Source organism: Salvelinus fontinalis, chromosome 4 (assembly GCF_029448725.1).
Source record: "Salvelinus fontinalis isolate EN_2023a chromosome 4, ASM2944872v1, whole genome shotgun sequence".
NCBI lineage: Eukaryota > Metazoa > Chordata > Actinopteri > Salmoniformes > Salmonidae > Salvelinus > Salvelinus fontinalis.
In genome coordinates, this window is record NC_074668.1 from 54,963,199 (window position 1) to 54,976,796 (window position 13,598).

The 13,598-nt window shown below is 44.6% G+C and overlaps 1 protein-coding gene across 3 annotated transcripts in view; it reads right to left on the reverse strand.

Moving 5' to 3' along the window:
• Positions 1-13,598, reverse strand: part of LOC129854014 (low-density lipoprotein receptor-related protein 4-like) — a 221,259-nt gene that overhangs the window by 59,553 nt on the left and 148,108 nt on the right. For all 3 annotated transcript variants that reach the window (XM_055920608.1, XM_055920607.1, XM_055920609.1), the window contains exons 7-13: positions 10,734-10,853; positions 10,508-10,633; positions 3,137-3,262; positions 2,858-2,992; positions 2,546-2,671; positions 1,595-1,825; positions 524-680 (exon numbers count right to left, since the gene is read on the reverse strand). In XM_055920608.1, coding sequence (XP_055776583.1) covers positions 524-680; positions 1,595-1,825; positions 2,546-2,671; positions 2,858-2,992; positions 3,137-3,262; positions 10,508-10,633; positions 10,734-10,853 — 1,021 coding nt within the window. The remainder of the gene's footprint in view (positions 1-523; positions 681-1,594; positions 1,826-2,545; positions 2,672-2,857; positions 2,993-3,136; positions 3,263-10,507; positions 10,634-10,733; positions 10,854-13,598) is intronic.

Genomic DNA, 13,598 nt, shown 5'->3' on the forward strand with positions numbered 1-13,598 from the left:
ATTCATAGGTGTCTTAATGTGGAAACTCTAGTGGAAATGTAAACTGGCTTCTTAATTTTTAGCTAACTACCCATTTTGTATTGACGCCTTAGTTAATAAGCTATCTAAGAAATAATATTGGTCATGTGCTTAACTAACGCATACAATTTTGGAAAACGTATTTGGCAAACAGTTCGTTCTCCATTTACCTCACACATCAGTGGTATCAACAGACGAAGTGGAGAGCTGCCAACCAGCTGCAGGGAGGAAAATAGTACTACGACTACGGGGGGCGGGGAAGGCCGGAGCGGAAAGCTAGAGATTTTTTCTCCTCGTCCGAGTCCTATGATGGTTCAGCTCCAACTTCAGACGGTTGAGTTAAAAACCACAAAGTGCTCACTAGAAGTCTATTTTGGTGTATTTTCGAGAATTTTTTTGTACCAGCGTACTTTGACCTGAAATTGCATATATGGTACACAAAATGCGTGCAGGTTGGCAGGTAGGGATAGAGAAGAGAGAGGAGAAAGAGAGAGATCCTACTTACCCCTCTATAGGGTGCAGTGCGATGGCTCGGGGTTTCTCCATGCTCTGCCATAGGAGGACCTTGCGGTGGGTTCCATCCAGATTGGCCACCTCAATACGGGACGTCCCTGAGTCAGTCCAGTATAGCTTGTCATGGATCCAGTCTATAGCCAGACCACCTAGAGGGAGAGACCAGGGTCATGTTCATTAGGTACCAAACAGAGGAAAACGGACTGAAACGGAGGGACTGTCTTGACTTGTCCAATTAAAAACACAATTTTTTTGTTTCCGTTGCAAAAGTTTTAAAACGTGTTATGTTGCATGCCCTAATAAACACAACCCAGGAAGTCAACAGATGGTAATTTTAAAATGTGGCAAAATAATTAGAGCTGTTGAGCAATCTAGTTATTATCTAGGGGTTATGGTTTGGGGCAAACTTTGGGTAAAAGTGTAGAGGCTAAATTCAAATTTGGGATTAGAGAGCGGCAGGTAGCCTAGAGGTTAGAGCGTTGGGCCAGTAACCAAAATATTGGTAGTTCGAATTCCTGAGCCGACTAGGTGAAACATCTGTTGATCTGCCCTTGAGCAAGGCACTTAACACTAATTGCTCCATTAACCCTAATTGCTCCAGGGTTGCCGTCAATAATAGCTGATTCCTGGCCGTGACCCCACTCTCTGAGGGTGTCTCAGGGGGAGTGGGATATGCCAAAAAAACACATTTCCATTTCACACCACACACTTGTACAAGTTACACAGAACAAATATATGCCCCCCCCTCTATTTGACCTTTTTTGTATAAGAAAATGCCATCCATTTGTCTTCATCAGCATGGCCAGATTGTGTTGACTCGTCATTTGTCTTAAACCTTGCATTATGACCGTTGCAGTGCTGTACATTCTATGTTGATACATGTTCTGACTGTAGTAAAACCATGTGTGGTCGTAGGTTATAACTGGGCTTTCCTTTACATAATTGTGAGTGCACAGAATGTAGCATGACCACCTGTGATTGTACCCATGCTGGTGGAAACCACCTGCTATGCATGCTACCGTGTGTTTTGACCAGTTAGACCATAACGTGGTCATGTGCATACCTGGACTCTCTAAGCCAGTGGAAACCACTTCCTCCACGTTGCTCCCGTTCAGGTTGGCCTTCATGATGCGGTCGAGCGTGACATCCGACCAGAAGACCAGCTCCTGGTCGTGGTGGAAGTCCAGAGCGATGGCATTTTCCAGGTTGTTCAGCAGCAGAGTGTACTCTGACCGGTGGGGCAACACCTGGCGGATGTCTATACGGTTCGCAAACAGCAGCACTGGCTCAGGACCTAATGGAGGGGTACAGAGTAGGGTATAGAGAGGAGGGAGGGAGGGTAGTGACAAGCAAAATGAGGGGTTAAGAGAGTGAGAGAAAGAGGGAGAGAGAGGAGAGGGTGTGGAGTGCAAGGGAGAGTGGAAGAGGCAGAAAAACTCAGCTCTTGCAGGAAACTCCAGCCATCACTTTCAATAAGACCCAACATTAATATTAGTCAGTCAGTCAAGTACATCCCCTGGCCACTGGAACCCAAGCAGAGATGCTTGACCGGGGTTCACTAGTGATAGACACCAGATTTGAGGGGTGCTGTATTGGCAATGTAGTGGACCCTAGCTCCAGAACCATATCTAAATCTAGTACAGACCAGGCCTGTGTTTTAAATGGCACCCTATTGCTTTATAGTAAACTACTGTAAGATATATGGTGGCATTTGGGATGCGACCAAGCACTTGCTTTTCTGACCTTAAACCATGAGCTAACCTCAGCCACAGTCCAACTCCCCAAAGCTAAGCAAGGGATACGGTTACAATTAAATGCAGATGAAAGATGTTTGCATGTTTTAAACACAACTATGACGCATATGGGTCACCCACTAACCAGGGCAGAGTAGGGAAAATGGTTTTAATTCCATGCAGGCAAAACATGTTTAGGTAAACAACTTCCCCAGGCGCTCACAATCCCTCCACATGTTGAAGCCAAAGGTCTTAAATTGAAAGATTGTGAGTGAACTCACCCAGCGCCTTGCAGCTGCGCTTGTCAGGCCTCAGCTCATAGCCCTGCACACACCAGCACTGGAACCCTCCCTCTGTGTTGGTACAGCCCTGGCTGCAGTAGCCCTCCTCTGCACACTCATCCACATCTGGGAACGGTCCACATAGACAGGTGGGTGGGTGGGTGGGGGAGGGGTAAGATAATATATGACGATGCGGCGTGTGTAAACACCTCAAATATATACGTTTTAAATCAACTCATTATAAAATCCGCAGAGCTCATATACATACAATTGTTTCAGTCTCTCATCACAAGCACACACACACAGTCTCACCCTGGCAGGCCCTGCCGTCCTCCATCAGTCTGTAGCCAGTATGACAGGTACACTGTACCAGACCTCTGGCCATCTGACACTTCTGAGAACAGCCTCCGTTATTCAGGTTACAGTTGCCTTCGCTGGACCGCGGGCCTACTCTCAAACACACACACTTGTTAGAGATTGTTAGAGAGATGTTATGATGTGGAGCCTTACAGAAGTTTCCGAATAAGTCCCCAAACACACATGGCACACCCACCCCACACCCTTCCCCTTATACAGTCAGACATAACTCACGGCAGTCCTGGTGAGGGTGTTCATCAGTCCCATCTCCACAGTCGCTGACCTCATTACAGACCTTCCTCTGGCCAATACAGCGGCCGTTACCACACAGAAACTGGTCTGGAGCACATGGAGGGGTGTCTGGTGGAGAGATAGATGGAGAAAGTTACAATGGCCTGGGAAAAAACTGCGAAGAACAATGGACAACATCTGAAAACTCCTTTGGCTGTGTCTCAAATGGCACCCATTGGGTCCTGGTCAAAAGAAGTGCACTATATAGGGAATAGGGTACCATTTGGGATGTAGCCTCTGAATTTTGAAGGATAGACACAAAAGGCCTGTGTGGTAATGGTAACTGTTCTTCAGATTGACTGAATCTAGACTCCACCCTGGGTGGGGTGATCATCCAAAATCAAATCAAACTTTATATGCCACATGCACCAAATACTACAAATCAAACCAAATGGTATTAGTCACATGCGCCGAATACAACAGGTGTAGACCTTACAGTGAAATGCTTACTTACGAGCCCCAAACCAACAATGCAGTTTAAAAAAAATACTGATAAGAATAAGAAATAAAAGTAACAAGTAATTAAAGAGCAGCAGTAAAATAACGATAGTGAAAATATATACAGGCGGGTACCGATACAGAGTCAATGTGCAGGGGCACCGGTTAGTTGAGGTAATATGTACATGAAGGTAGAGTTATTAAAGTGACTATACATAGATGACAACAACAGAGGGTAACAGCGGTGTAAAAGGGGGAGGCAATGCAAATAGCCTGAGGAGCTTTTTGATTAGGTGTTCAGGAGTCTTATGGCTTGGGGGTAGAAGCTGTTTAGAAGCTTCTTGGACCTAGACGTGGCGCTCCAGTACCGCTTTCCATGCGGTAGCAGAGAGAACCGTCTATGGCTAGGGTGGCTGGAGTCTGACAATTCTTAGGACATTCCTCTGACACCGCCTGGTATAGAGGTCCTGGATGACAGGAAGTTTGGCCTCAGGGATGTACTGGACTGTTCACACTATCCTCTATAGTGCCTTGCGGTCGGAGGCAGAGCAGTTGAAATACCAAGCAGTGATGCAACCAGTCAGGATGCTCTCGATGGTGCAAATGTAGAACCTTTTGAGGATCTGAGGACCCATGCAAAATCTTTTCAGTCTCCTGAGGGGGCATAGGTTTTGCCGTGCCCTCTTCACGACTGTCTTGGTGTGCTTGAACCATGTTAGTTTGTTGGTGATGTGGACACCAAGGAACTTGAAGCTCCCAACCTGCTCCACTGCAGCCACGTTGATGAGAATGGGGGCGTTCTCGGTCCTCTTTTTCCTGTAGTCCACAATCATCTCCTTTGTCTTGATCACGTTGAGGGAGAGGTTGTTGTCCTGGCACCACACGGCCAGGTCTCTGACCTCCCTATAGCGGTCTCGTAGTTGTCGGTGATCAGGCCTTCCACTGTTGTGTCATCGGCATACTTAATGATGGTATTGGCGTCGTGCCTGGCCGTGCAGTCATGAGTGAACAGGGAGTACAGGAGGGGACAGAGCACACACCCCGGAGGGGCCCCCGTGTTGAGGATCAGCGTGGTGGATGTATTGTTACCTACCCTTACCACCTGGGGGCGGCACGTCCGGAAGTCCAGGATCCAGTTGCAGAGGGAGGTGTTTAGGCCCAGGGTCCTTAGCTTAGTGATGAGTTTTGAGGGTACTACGGTGTTGAACGCTGAGCTGTAGTCAATGAATAGCATTCTCACATAGGTGTTCCTTTTGCCCAGGTGGGAAAGGGCAGTGTGGAGTGCAATAGAGATTGCATCATCTGTGGATCTGTTGGGGCGGTATGCAAATTATGTCGCCTGTAATCCATGGCTTCTGGTTGGGGTATGTACGTACGGTCACTGTGGGGACTATGTCATCGATGAACTTATTGATGAAGCCAATGACTGATGTGGTGAATCCCAGAACATATTCCAGTCTGTGCTAGAAAACAGTCCTGTAGCATAGCATAGCATAACATCTGACAACTTTTTTTAGTGATCGAGTCACTGGTGCTTCCTGCTTAAATTTTTTCTTGTAAGCAAGAATCAGGAGGACAGAATTATGGTAAAATTTGCCAAATGGAGGGCGAGGGAGCGCTTTGCATGCGTCTCTCTGTGTGGAGTAAAGTTGGTTCAGAGTTTTTTTCCCTCGGGCTGCACATTAAACATGCTGCTAAAAATTTGGTAAAATGGATTTAAGTTTCCATGCATTAAAGTCCCCGGCTACTAGGAGCGGCTACTACTACTCTCTAGGTAGATAGTGTGGTCTACCTCAGGCGAGCAATAGCTCGAGACTTCCTTAGATATCGTGCACCAGCTGTTATTTACAAAACATACATAGTCCGCCGCCCCTTGTCTTACCAGACGCTGCTGTTTATTCGGGGCTTTATTCGATCGCCTATGCATTTTCAGAAGGCAGCCCACCCTCCGGACCCTTTTTCTCCGCCTCCTCTTCACGCAAATCACGTGGATCTGAGCCTGCTCCCGAGAAAGCTGTATATCGTTCGCGTCGGGCTTGTCAGACTCATTAAAGGAAAAGAAGGATTCTGCTAATCCGTGGTGAGTAATTGCAGTCCTGATGTCCAGAAGTTATTGTAGTTCATAAGAGACGGTATTGGCAACATTATATAAAAAAATAAGTTACAAACAACACAAATAAACAAACAAAGAAAGCACAATCGGTTAGGGGCGTATAAGTAAAACATCTGCCATCTCCTCTGGCGCCATTTTACAAGTGTAGACCTTACCGTGAAATGCTTACTTACAAGCCCTTAACCAACAGTGCAGTTCAAGAAGAGTTACGATTTTTTCTCTCCCAAATAAACAAAAGGAATTTTTGGAATAAAAAACTAAAAGTACAGAGTCAGTGTGCGGGGTAACGGGTTAGTTGAGGTCATTTCTACATGTAGGTAGGGGTAAAGTGACTATGCATAGATAATAAACAGCGAGTAGCAGCAGTGTACAAAACTTAAGGAGCGACTACTTAAATAGTCCAGTGGCAATTTGATTAACTGTTCAGCAGTCTTATGGCTTGAGGGTAGAAGCTGTGAAGGAGTCTTTTGGTTCTAGACTTGGCGCTCCAGTACCGCTTACCGTGCAGTAGCAGATTAAACAGTCTATGACTTGGGCGACTGGAGTCTTTGACAATTTTATGGGCTTTCCTTATGACACCGCCTATTATATAGGTCCTGGATGGCAGGAAGCTTGGTCCCAGTGATGTGCTGGGCTGTACCAACTACTCTCTGTGGCACCGTACGGTCAGATGCCGAGTACTTGCCATACCAGGTGGTGATGCAACCGGTCAGGATGCTATCGATGGTGCAGCTGTCGAGGATCTGGGGACCCATGCCAAATCTTTTCAGTCTACTGAGGGGGAAAAGGTTTTGTCATGCCCTCTTCACAACTATCTTTTTGTGTTTGGACCATGATCGTTCATTGGTGATATGGACACCAAGGAACTTGAAACTCTCGACGCGCTCCACTATAGCCCCGTCGATGTTAATGGGGGCCTGTTCGATCCTACTTTTCCTGCAGTCCACGATCAGCTCCTTTGTCTTTCTCACAATGAGGAAAAGGATGTTGTCCTGGCATCACACTGGCAGTTCTCTGACCTCCCTATAGGCTGTCTCATCATTGTCAGTAATCAGGCCTACCACTGTTTTGTAGTCAGCAAACTTAATGATGGTTTTGGAGTCTTGTTTGGCCGTGCAGTCGTGGGTGAACAAGGAGTACAGGAGGAGACTAAGTACACACCCCTGAGGGGCCCCAGTGTTGAGGATCAGCATGGCACACGGGTTGTTGCCTACCCATACCACCTGGGGGCGGCCCATCAGGAAGTCCAGGATCCAGTTGCAGAGGTAGGTCTTTAGTTCAATGGTCCTTAGCTTAGTGAGGAGCTTCATGGACACTATGGTATTGAGCCCTGAGCTGTAGTCAATGAACAGCATTATCACATAGGTGTTCCTTTTGTCCAGGTGGGAAAGGGCAGTGTGGAGTGCGATTGAGATTGTGTCATCTGTGGATCTGTTGCTGCGGTATGCGAATTGGAGTGGGTCTAGGGTATCCGGGAGGATGCTGTTGATGTGAGCCATGACCAGCCTTTCAAAGCACTTCATGACTACCGACGTGAGTGCTATGGGGCGGTAATCATTTAGGCAGGTTACCTTCGCTTCCTTGGGCACAGGGACTATGGTGGTCTGCATGAAACACGTAGGTATCTCCCTGTTCAGGGAGAGGTTGAAAATGTCAGTGAAGACAATTGCCAGTTGGTCCACGCAAGCTTTGAGTAAACATCCTCGTAATTAGTCTGGCCCAGCGGCTTTGTGAATGTTGACCTGTTTAAAGGTCTTGCTCACATCGGCTACCGAGAGCATTATCACACAGTCATCCAGAACAGGTGGTGCTCTCGTGCATGCTTCAGTGTTGCTTGCCTCGAAGCGAGCATAAAAGGCATTTAGCTTGTCTGGTAGGCTCGCGTCACTGGGCAGATCGCGTCTGGGTTTCCCTTTGTAGTCCATAATAGTTTTCAAGTCCTGCCACATACGACGAGCGTCAGAGCCGGTGTAGTAGGATTCATTATTCTGTATTGACGCTTTGCTTGTTTGATGGTTCGTCTGAGGGCATAGCGGGATTTCTTATAAGTGTCCGGATTAGTGTCCCGCTCCTTGAAAGCAACAGCTCTAGCCTTTAGCTCGATGCGGATGTTGCCTGTAATCTATGGCTTCTGGTTGGGATATGTACGTACAATCACTGTGGGGACGATGATGCACTTATTGATGAAGCCGGTGACTGAGGTGGTATACTCTTCAATGCCATTGAACTTCCTGCTTTAGTTTTTGCTTGTAAGCAGCAATCAGGAAGATAGAATTATGGTCAGATTTGCCAAATGGAGGGCGGGGGAGAGATTTGTATGCAGTAAAGTTTTTTTTTACTCTGGTTGCACGTGACATGCTGGTAAAAATTTGGTAAAACTGATTGAAGTTTGCCTGCATTAAAGTCCCCGGCCACTAGGAGCACCGATTCTGGATGAGCATTTTCTTGTTCGCTTATGGCCTTATAGAGTTGTTTGAGCACGGTCTTAGTGCCAGCATCGGTCTGTGGTGGTAAATAGGCGGCTACGAATAATATAGATGAGAATTCTCTTGGTAGATAGTGTGGTCTGAGCTTACCTCAGGCGAGCAATACCTCGAGGCTTCTTTAATATTAGACATCGCAACCCAGCTATTATTGACAAATAGACACATACCCCCACCTCTCGTCTTACCAGACGTAGCTTCTTCTCTGTTCTGCCGGTGCATGGAAAATCCCGCCAGCTCTATAATATCTGTGTAGTCGTTTAGCCACGACTCGGTGAAACATATGATATTACAGTTTTTAATGTCCCATTGGAAGGATAATCTTAAATCGTAGGTCATCAATTTTATTTTCCAATGATTGCACGTTAGCCAGTAGAACGGATGGCAGTGTGAGTTCTCTCGCTCGCCTACGGATCCTTAGAAGGCAGCCCAACCTGCCTTTTCCTCTGTCTTCTCTTCACGCAAATGACCGGGCCTGTTCCCGGGTAAGCATTATATCCTTCTCGTCGGATTCGTTAACCTCTTGTGGCTGAAGGGCTGAGTAGCTTGGATGAAAGGTGCACAGAGGTGCCCAGAGTAAACAGCCTGCTCCTCAGTCATAGTTGCTAATATATGCATATTATTATTAGTATTGGATAGAAAACACTCTGAAGTTTCTAAAACTGTTTGAATTATGTCTGTGTAACAGAACTCATATGGCAGGCAAAAACCTGAGAGAAAATCCAAACAGGAAGTGGAAATTCTGAGGCTGGTCGAGTTTCAACCAAGATCTTATTGAAATCACAGCGAATTATGAATGAGTATTCACTTCCTACGGCTTCCACTAGATGTCAACAGTCTGTAGAACTGTCTGATGACTCTACTGTGAAGGGGGGCCGAATGAGAGGAGAATTAGTCACCACTGCCATGAAGTGACCATTCTTTGACCATGCGAGTTCTGAGAGGGAGCTCCGTTCCATCGCTCATATGAAGTCAATGTAATTCTCCGGTTGGAACGTTATTCAAGATTTATGTTAACAACATTCTAAAGATTGATTCAATACATCGTTTGACATGTTTCTACTGACTGTTACGGAACTTTTGGACATTTCGTCAGGTTTTAGTGAACCCGCTTCGTGACTTTGGAATTGTTTACCAAATGCGCTAACCAAAGTAGCTAATTGGACATAACGGACATTATCGAACAAATCAAGCATTTATTGTGGACCTGGGATTCCTGGGAGTACATGCTGATGAAGATCATCAAAGGTAAGGGAATGTTTATCATGTAATTTCTGGTTTCTGTTGACTCCAACATGGCGGCAAATTTGACTATTGTTCTGAGCGCTGTCTCAGATTATTGCATGGTTTGCTTTTTAGGTCAAGTTTTTTTGAAATCTGACACAGCGGTTGCATTAAGGAGAGGTATATCTATAATTCCATGTGTATAACTTGTATTATCATCTACATTTATGATGAGTATTTCTGTTGAAACGATGTGGCTATGCAAAATCAAGTTTATCAAACAAAACATACATGTATTGTGTAACATGAAGTCCTATGAGTGTCATCTGATGAAGATCATCAAAGGTTAGTGATTAATTTTATCTCTATTTGTGCTTTTTGTGACTCCTATCTTTGGCTGTAAAAATGGCTGTGCTTATTATGGTTTGGTGTGACCTAACATAATCGTTTGTAGTGCTTTCGCTGAAAAGCTTATTTGAAATCAGACACTTTGGTGGGATTAACAACAAGATTACCTTTAAAATGGTATAAGACACATGTATGTCTGAGGAATTTTAATTATGAGATTTCTGTTGTTTGAAATTGGCACCCTGCACTTTCACTGGCTGTTGTCATATCGATCCCGTTACCGGGATTGCAGCCATAAGAAGTTTTAAAGGAAAATGCTTATTCCAGTTCGAGGTGAGTAATCGCTGTTCTGATGTCCAGAAGTTGTTTTCAGTCATAAGAGACAGTAGCAGCAACATTTTGTACAAAATAAGTTACAAACAACGCAAAAAAACGAACAAAATAGCACAGTTGGTTACGAGCATGTAAAACGTGCCAATATGCTTTCCCTCTGACAGTTTCCTCTCCAATGATGCTTTTCAGCATGGAGAGCTGTCCTGCAACTGTTGTCATGGATACTAAACTATAGGGTGCCTGTCTGAGGTGTAAGATTTAGCTTACGCCGATAAGAACTAAGTCCATAGAGCTCTTTCTTTCTTTTCACCCTTTTATTTCATTTGTACACTCTAGATTAGATTGATGCCGATCTGCACACACCCACACACGTACCAGTCTTCTCACAGTCATCTTCATCGCTGCCGTCAGAGCAGTCATCCTCGCCGTCACATCTCCATGACAACCTGACACAGCGTCCCGATGCACAGCGGAACTGATCCGCAGTACACATGGAGGTGGCTGGAGGGAGAGGACAAGTCGGTTAGACGCACACACGTACACAATCTACATACATTTTGTACACAAACACATACACACACACACATAAGCAGATACTTACTGCAGTTCTTCTCATCTGATTGGTCATCACAGTCAAACTCCCCGTCACACCTCCAGCCAGCGTTGATGCACATCCCACTGCTGCACATGAACTCCACAGAACGACAAGGCTGGTGGGAGGCTGCAGGACACACACAACCACTACCGTGAGATGAAACGAAAATTATTTTGGAACTTTAATCATCCCTGACAGTGTAAAACAATTTATCTGAAGGACCCTGGTAATACAACAATGCTTTTACATGGACAAAACAGAAATAAACATTTGGGGCAGGACATGCACGTTTCTAAAGAATCAAACATATCTATCCAAGACCAGACGAACCCACACGAGCACACACACACTTTTATTAATGATCTAACAATAAGAGCCTGTTCACATGAGGCTGAGGGTAGAAGATAAGGACAGAGAGGCGAGGAATGAATAAAGCGAGGGAGAGTAAAAAAAGAGAGGAAGCGTGAGAGAACAAGTGCTGTAGAACACCGTGTCTGCATGTGTCCGTGTGCAGTGTTATCAGTTAGACAAGAGAAGGGAACAGGGCCAACAGCACAGAAGAGAGGGAGAAAAGAAAGAAGAGAAGAATAAAGCAGTGTGTGTGATGATGGGATGATCAAAACACCAGGTGGTGAGAGAGAAATACAAAAATACACCAACCCACACACACACACATATATATATATATATATATATATCTATACACACACACATACATACACATATATATATATATATATATATATATATATATATCTATACACACACACATACATACACATATATATATATATATATATATATATATATATAAATACAGTTGAAGTCGGAAGTTTACATACACTTAGGTTGGAGTCATCACAGTTTTGGCAAGTCGGTTAGGACATCTACTTTGTGCATGACACAAGTACTTTTCCCAACAATTGTGTACAGACAGATTATTTCACTAATAATTCACTGTCTCGCAATACACTAAATTGACTGTGCCTTTAAACAGCTTGGAAATTTCCAGAAAATAATGTCATGGCTTTAGAAGCTTCTGACAGGCTAATTGACATCATTTGAGTCAATTGGAGGAGTACCTGTGGATTTATTTCAAGGCCTACCTTCAAACTCATTGCCTCTTTGCTTGACATCATGGGAAAAGCAAAAGAAATCTGCCAATACCTCAGAAATGAAATGGTAGACCTCCACAAGTCTGGTTCATCCTTGGGAGCAATTTCCAAATGCCTGAAGGTACCACGCTCATCTGTACAAAATATAGTACGCAAGTATAAATGGGACCACGCAGCCGTCATACCGCTCAGGAAGGAGACGCGTTCTGTCTCCTAGAGATGAATGTACTTTGGTGCGAAAAGTGCAAATCAATCCCAGAACAACAGCAAAGGACCTTGTGAACATGCACAAAAGTATCTATATCCACAGTAAAACAAGTCCTATACCCACATAACCTGAAAGGCCGCTCAGCAAGGAAGAAGCCACTGCTCCAAAACCGCTATAAACTACGGTTTGCAACTGCACATGGGGACAAAGATCGTACTTTTTGGAGAAATGTCCTCTGGTCTGATGAAACAAAAATAGAACTGTTTGGCCATAATGACCATCGTTATGTTTGGAGGAAAAAGGGGAATGCTAGCAAGTCGAAGAACACCATCCAAACCGTGAAGCACGGGAAGCATCAGGTTGTGGGGGTGCTTTGCTGCAGGAGGGACTGGTGCACTTCGCAAAATAGATTGCATTATTAGGGAGGAAAATTATGTGGATATATTGAAGCAATATCTCAAGACATCAGTCAGGAAGTTAAAGCTTGGTCAAAAATGGTTCTTCCAAATGGACAATGACCCCAAGCAAACTTCCAAAGTTGTGGCAAAATGGCTTAAGAACAACAAAGTCAAGGTGTTGGAGTGGCCATCACAAAGCCCTGACCTCAATCCTATAGAACATTTGTGGGCAGAACTGAAAAAGCATGTGCGAGGAGGCCTACAATCCTGACTCAGTTACACCAGCTCTGTCAGGAGGAATGGGCCAAAATTCACCCAACTTATTGTGGGAAGCTTGTGGAAGGCTACCCGGAACACTTGACCCAAGTCAAACAATTTAAAGGCAATGCTACCAAATACTAATTGAGTGTATGTAATCTTCTGACCCACTGGGAATGTGATGAAATAAATAAAAGCTGAAATAAATCATTCTCTCTACTATTTTTCTGACATTTCACATTCTTAAAATAAAATGGTGATCCTAACTGACCTAAGACAGGGATTTTTTACTTGGATTAAATGTCAGGAATTGTGAAAAACAGTTTAAATGTATTTGGCTAAGGTGTATGTAAACTTCCGACTTCAACTGTATATGTGTATATATACATGAGAGAGAGAAATGGAAAGAAACATTAAATGGACAGTGTTCTCATGTTCAAACCCACTTATCAGCTGGTACCCTGTCGCCCACATTGACACCCACATACACAGAGAACTATTTCATCTGCTTGTGTGTGCCCAACTCTCAGAATACACACACACACACACACACACACACACACACACACACACACACACACACACACACACACACACACACACACACACACACACACACACACACACACACACACACACACACACACACACACACACACAGACACAGAGAATCGTTTGATCTGCTTGTGTGCCCAGATCTCTCTCCATTCTGAATACACAAACCATGCCCATCTGAGAGTGTGCCAGTGTTTTTCTATCAAAGCGTCCAGCATACAGTCAATGCCAAGAAATGCAGTGTGAGGATGGCTAGTCTTATTCCTCTCTGGTATGTCTCCTCTCCCAGCTGTAGTGTAATATCTTCTTTTCCTTATTTATCTCTGACCTTGTTTCT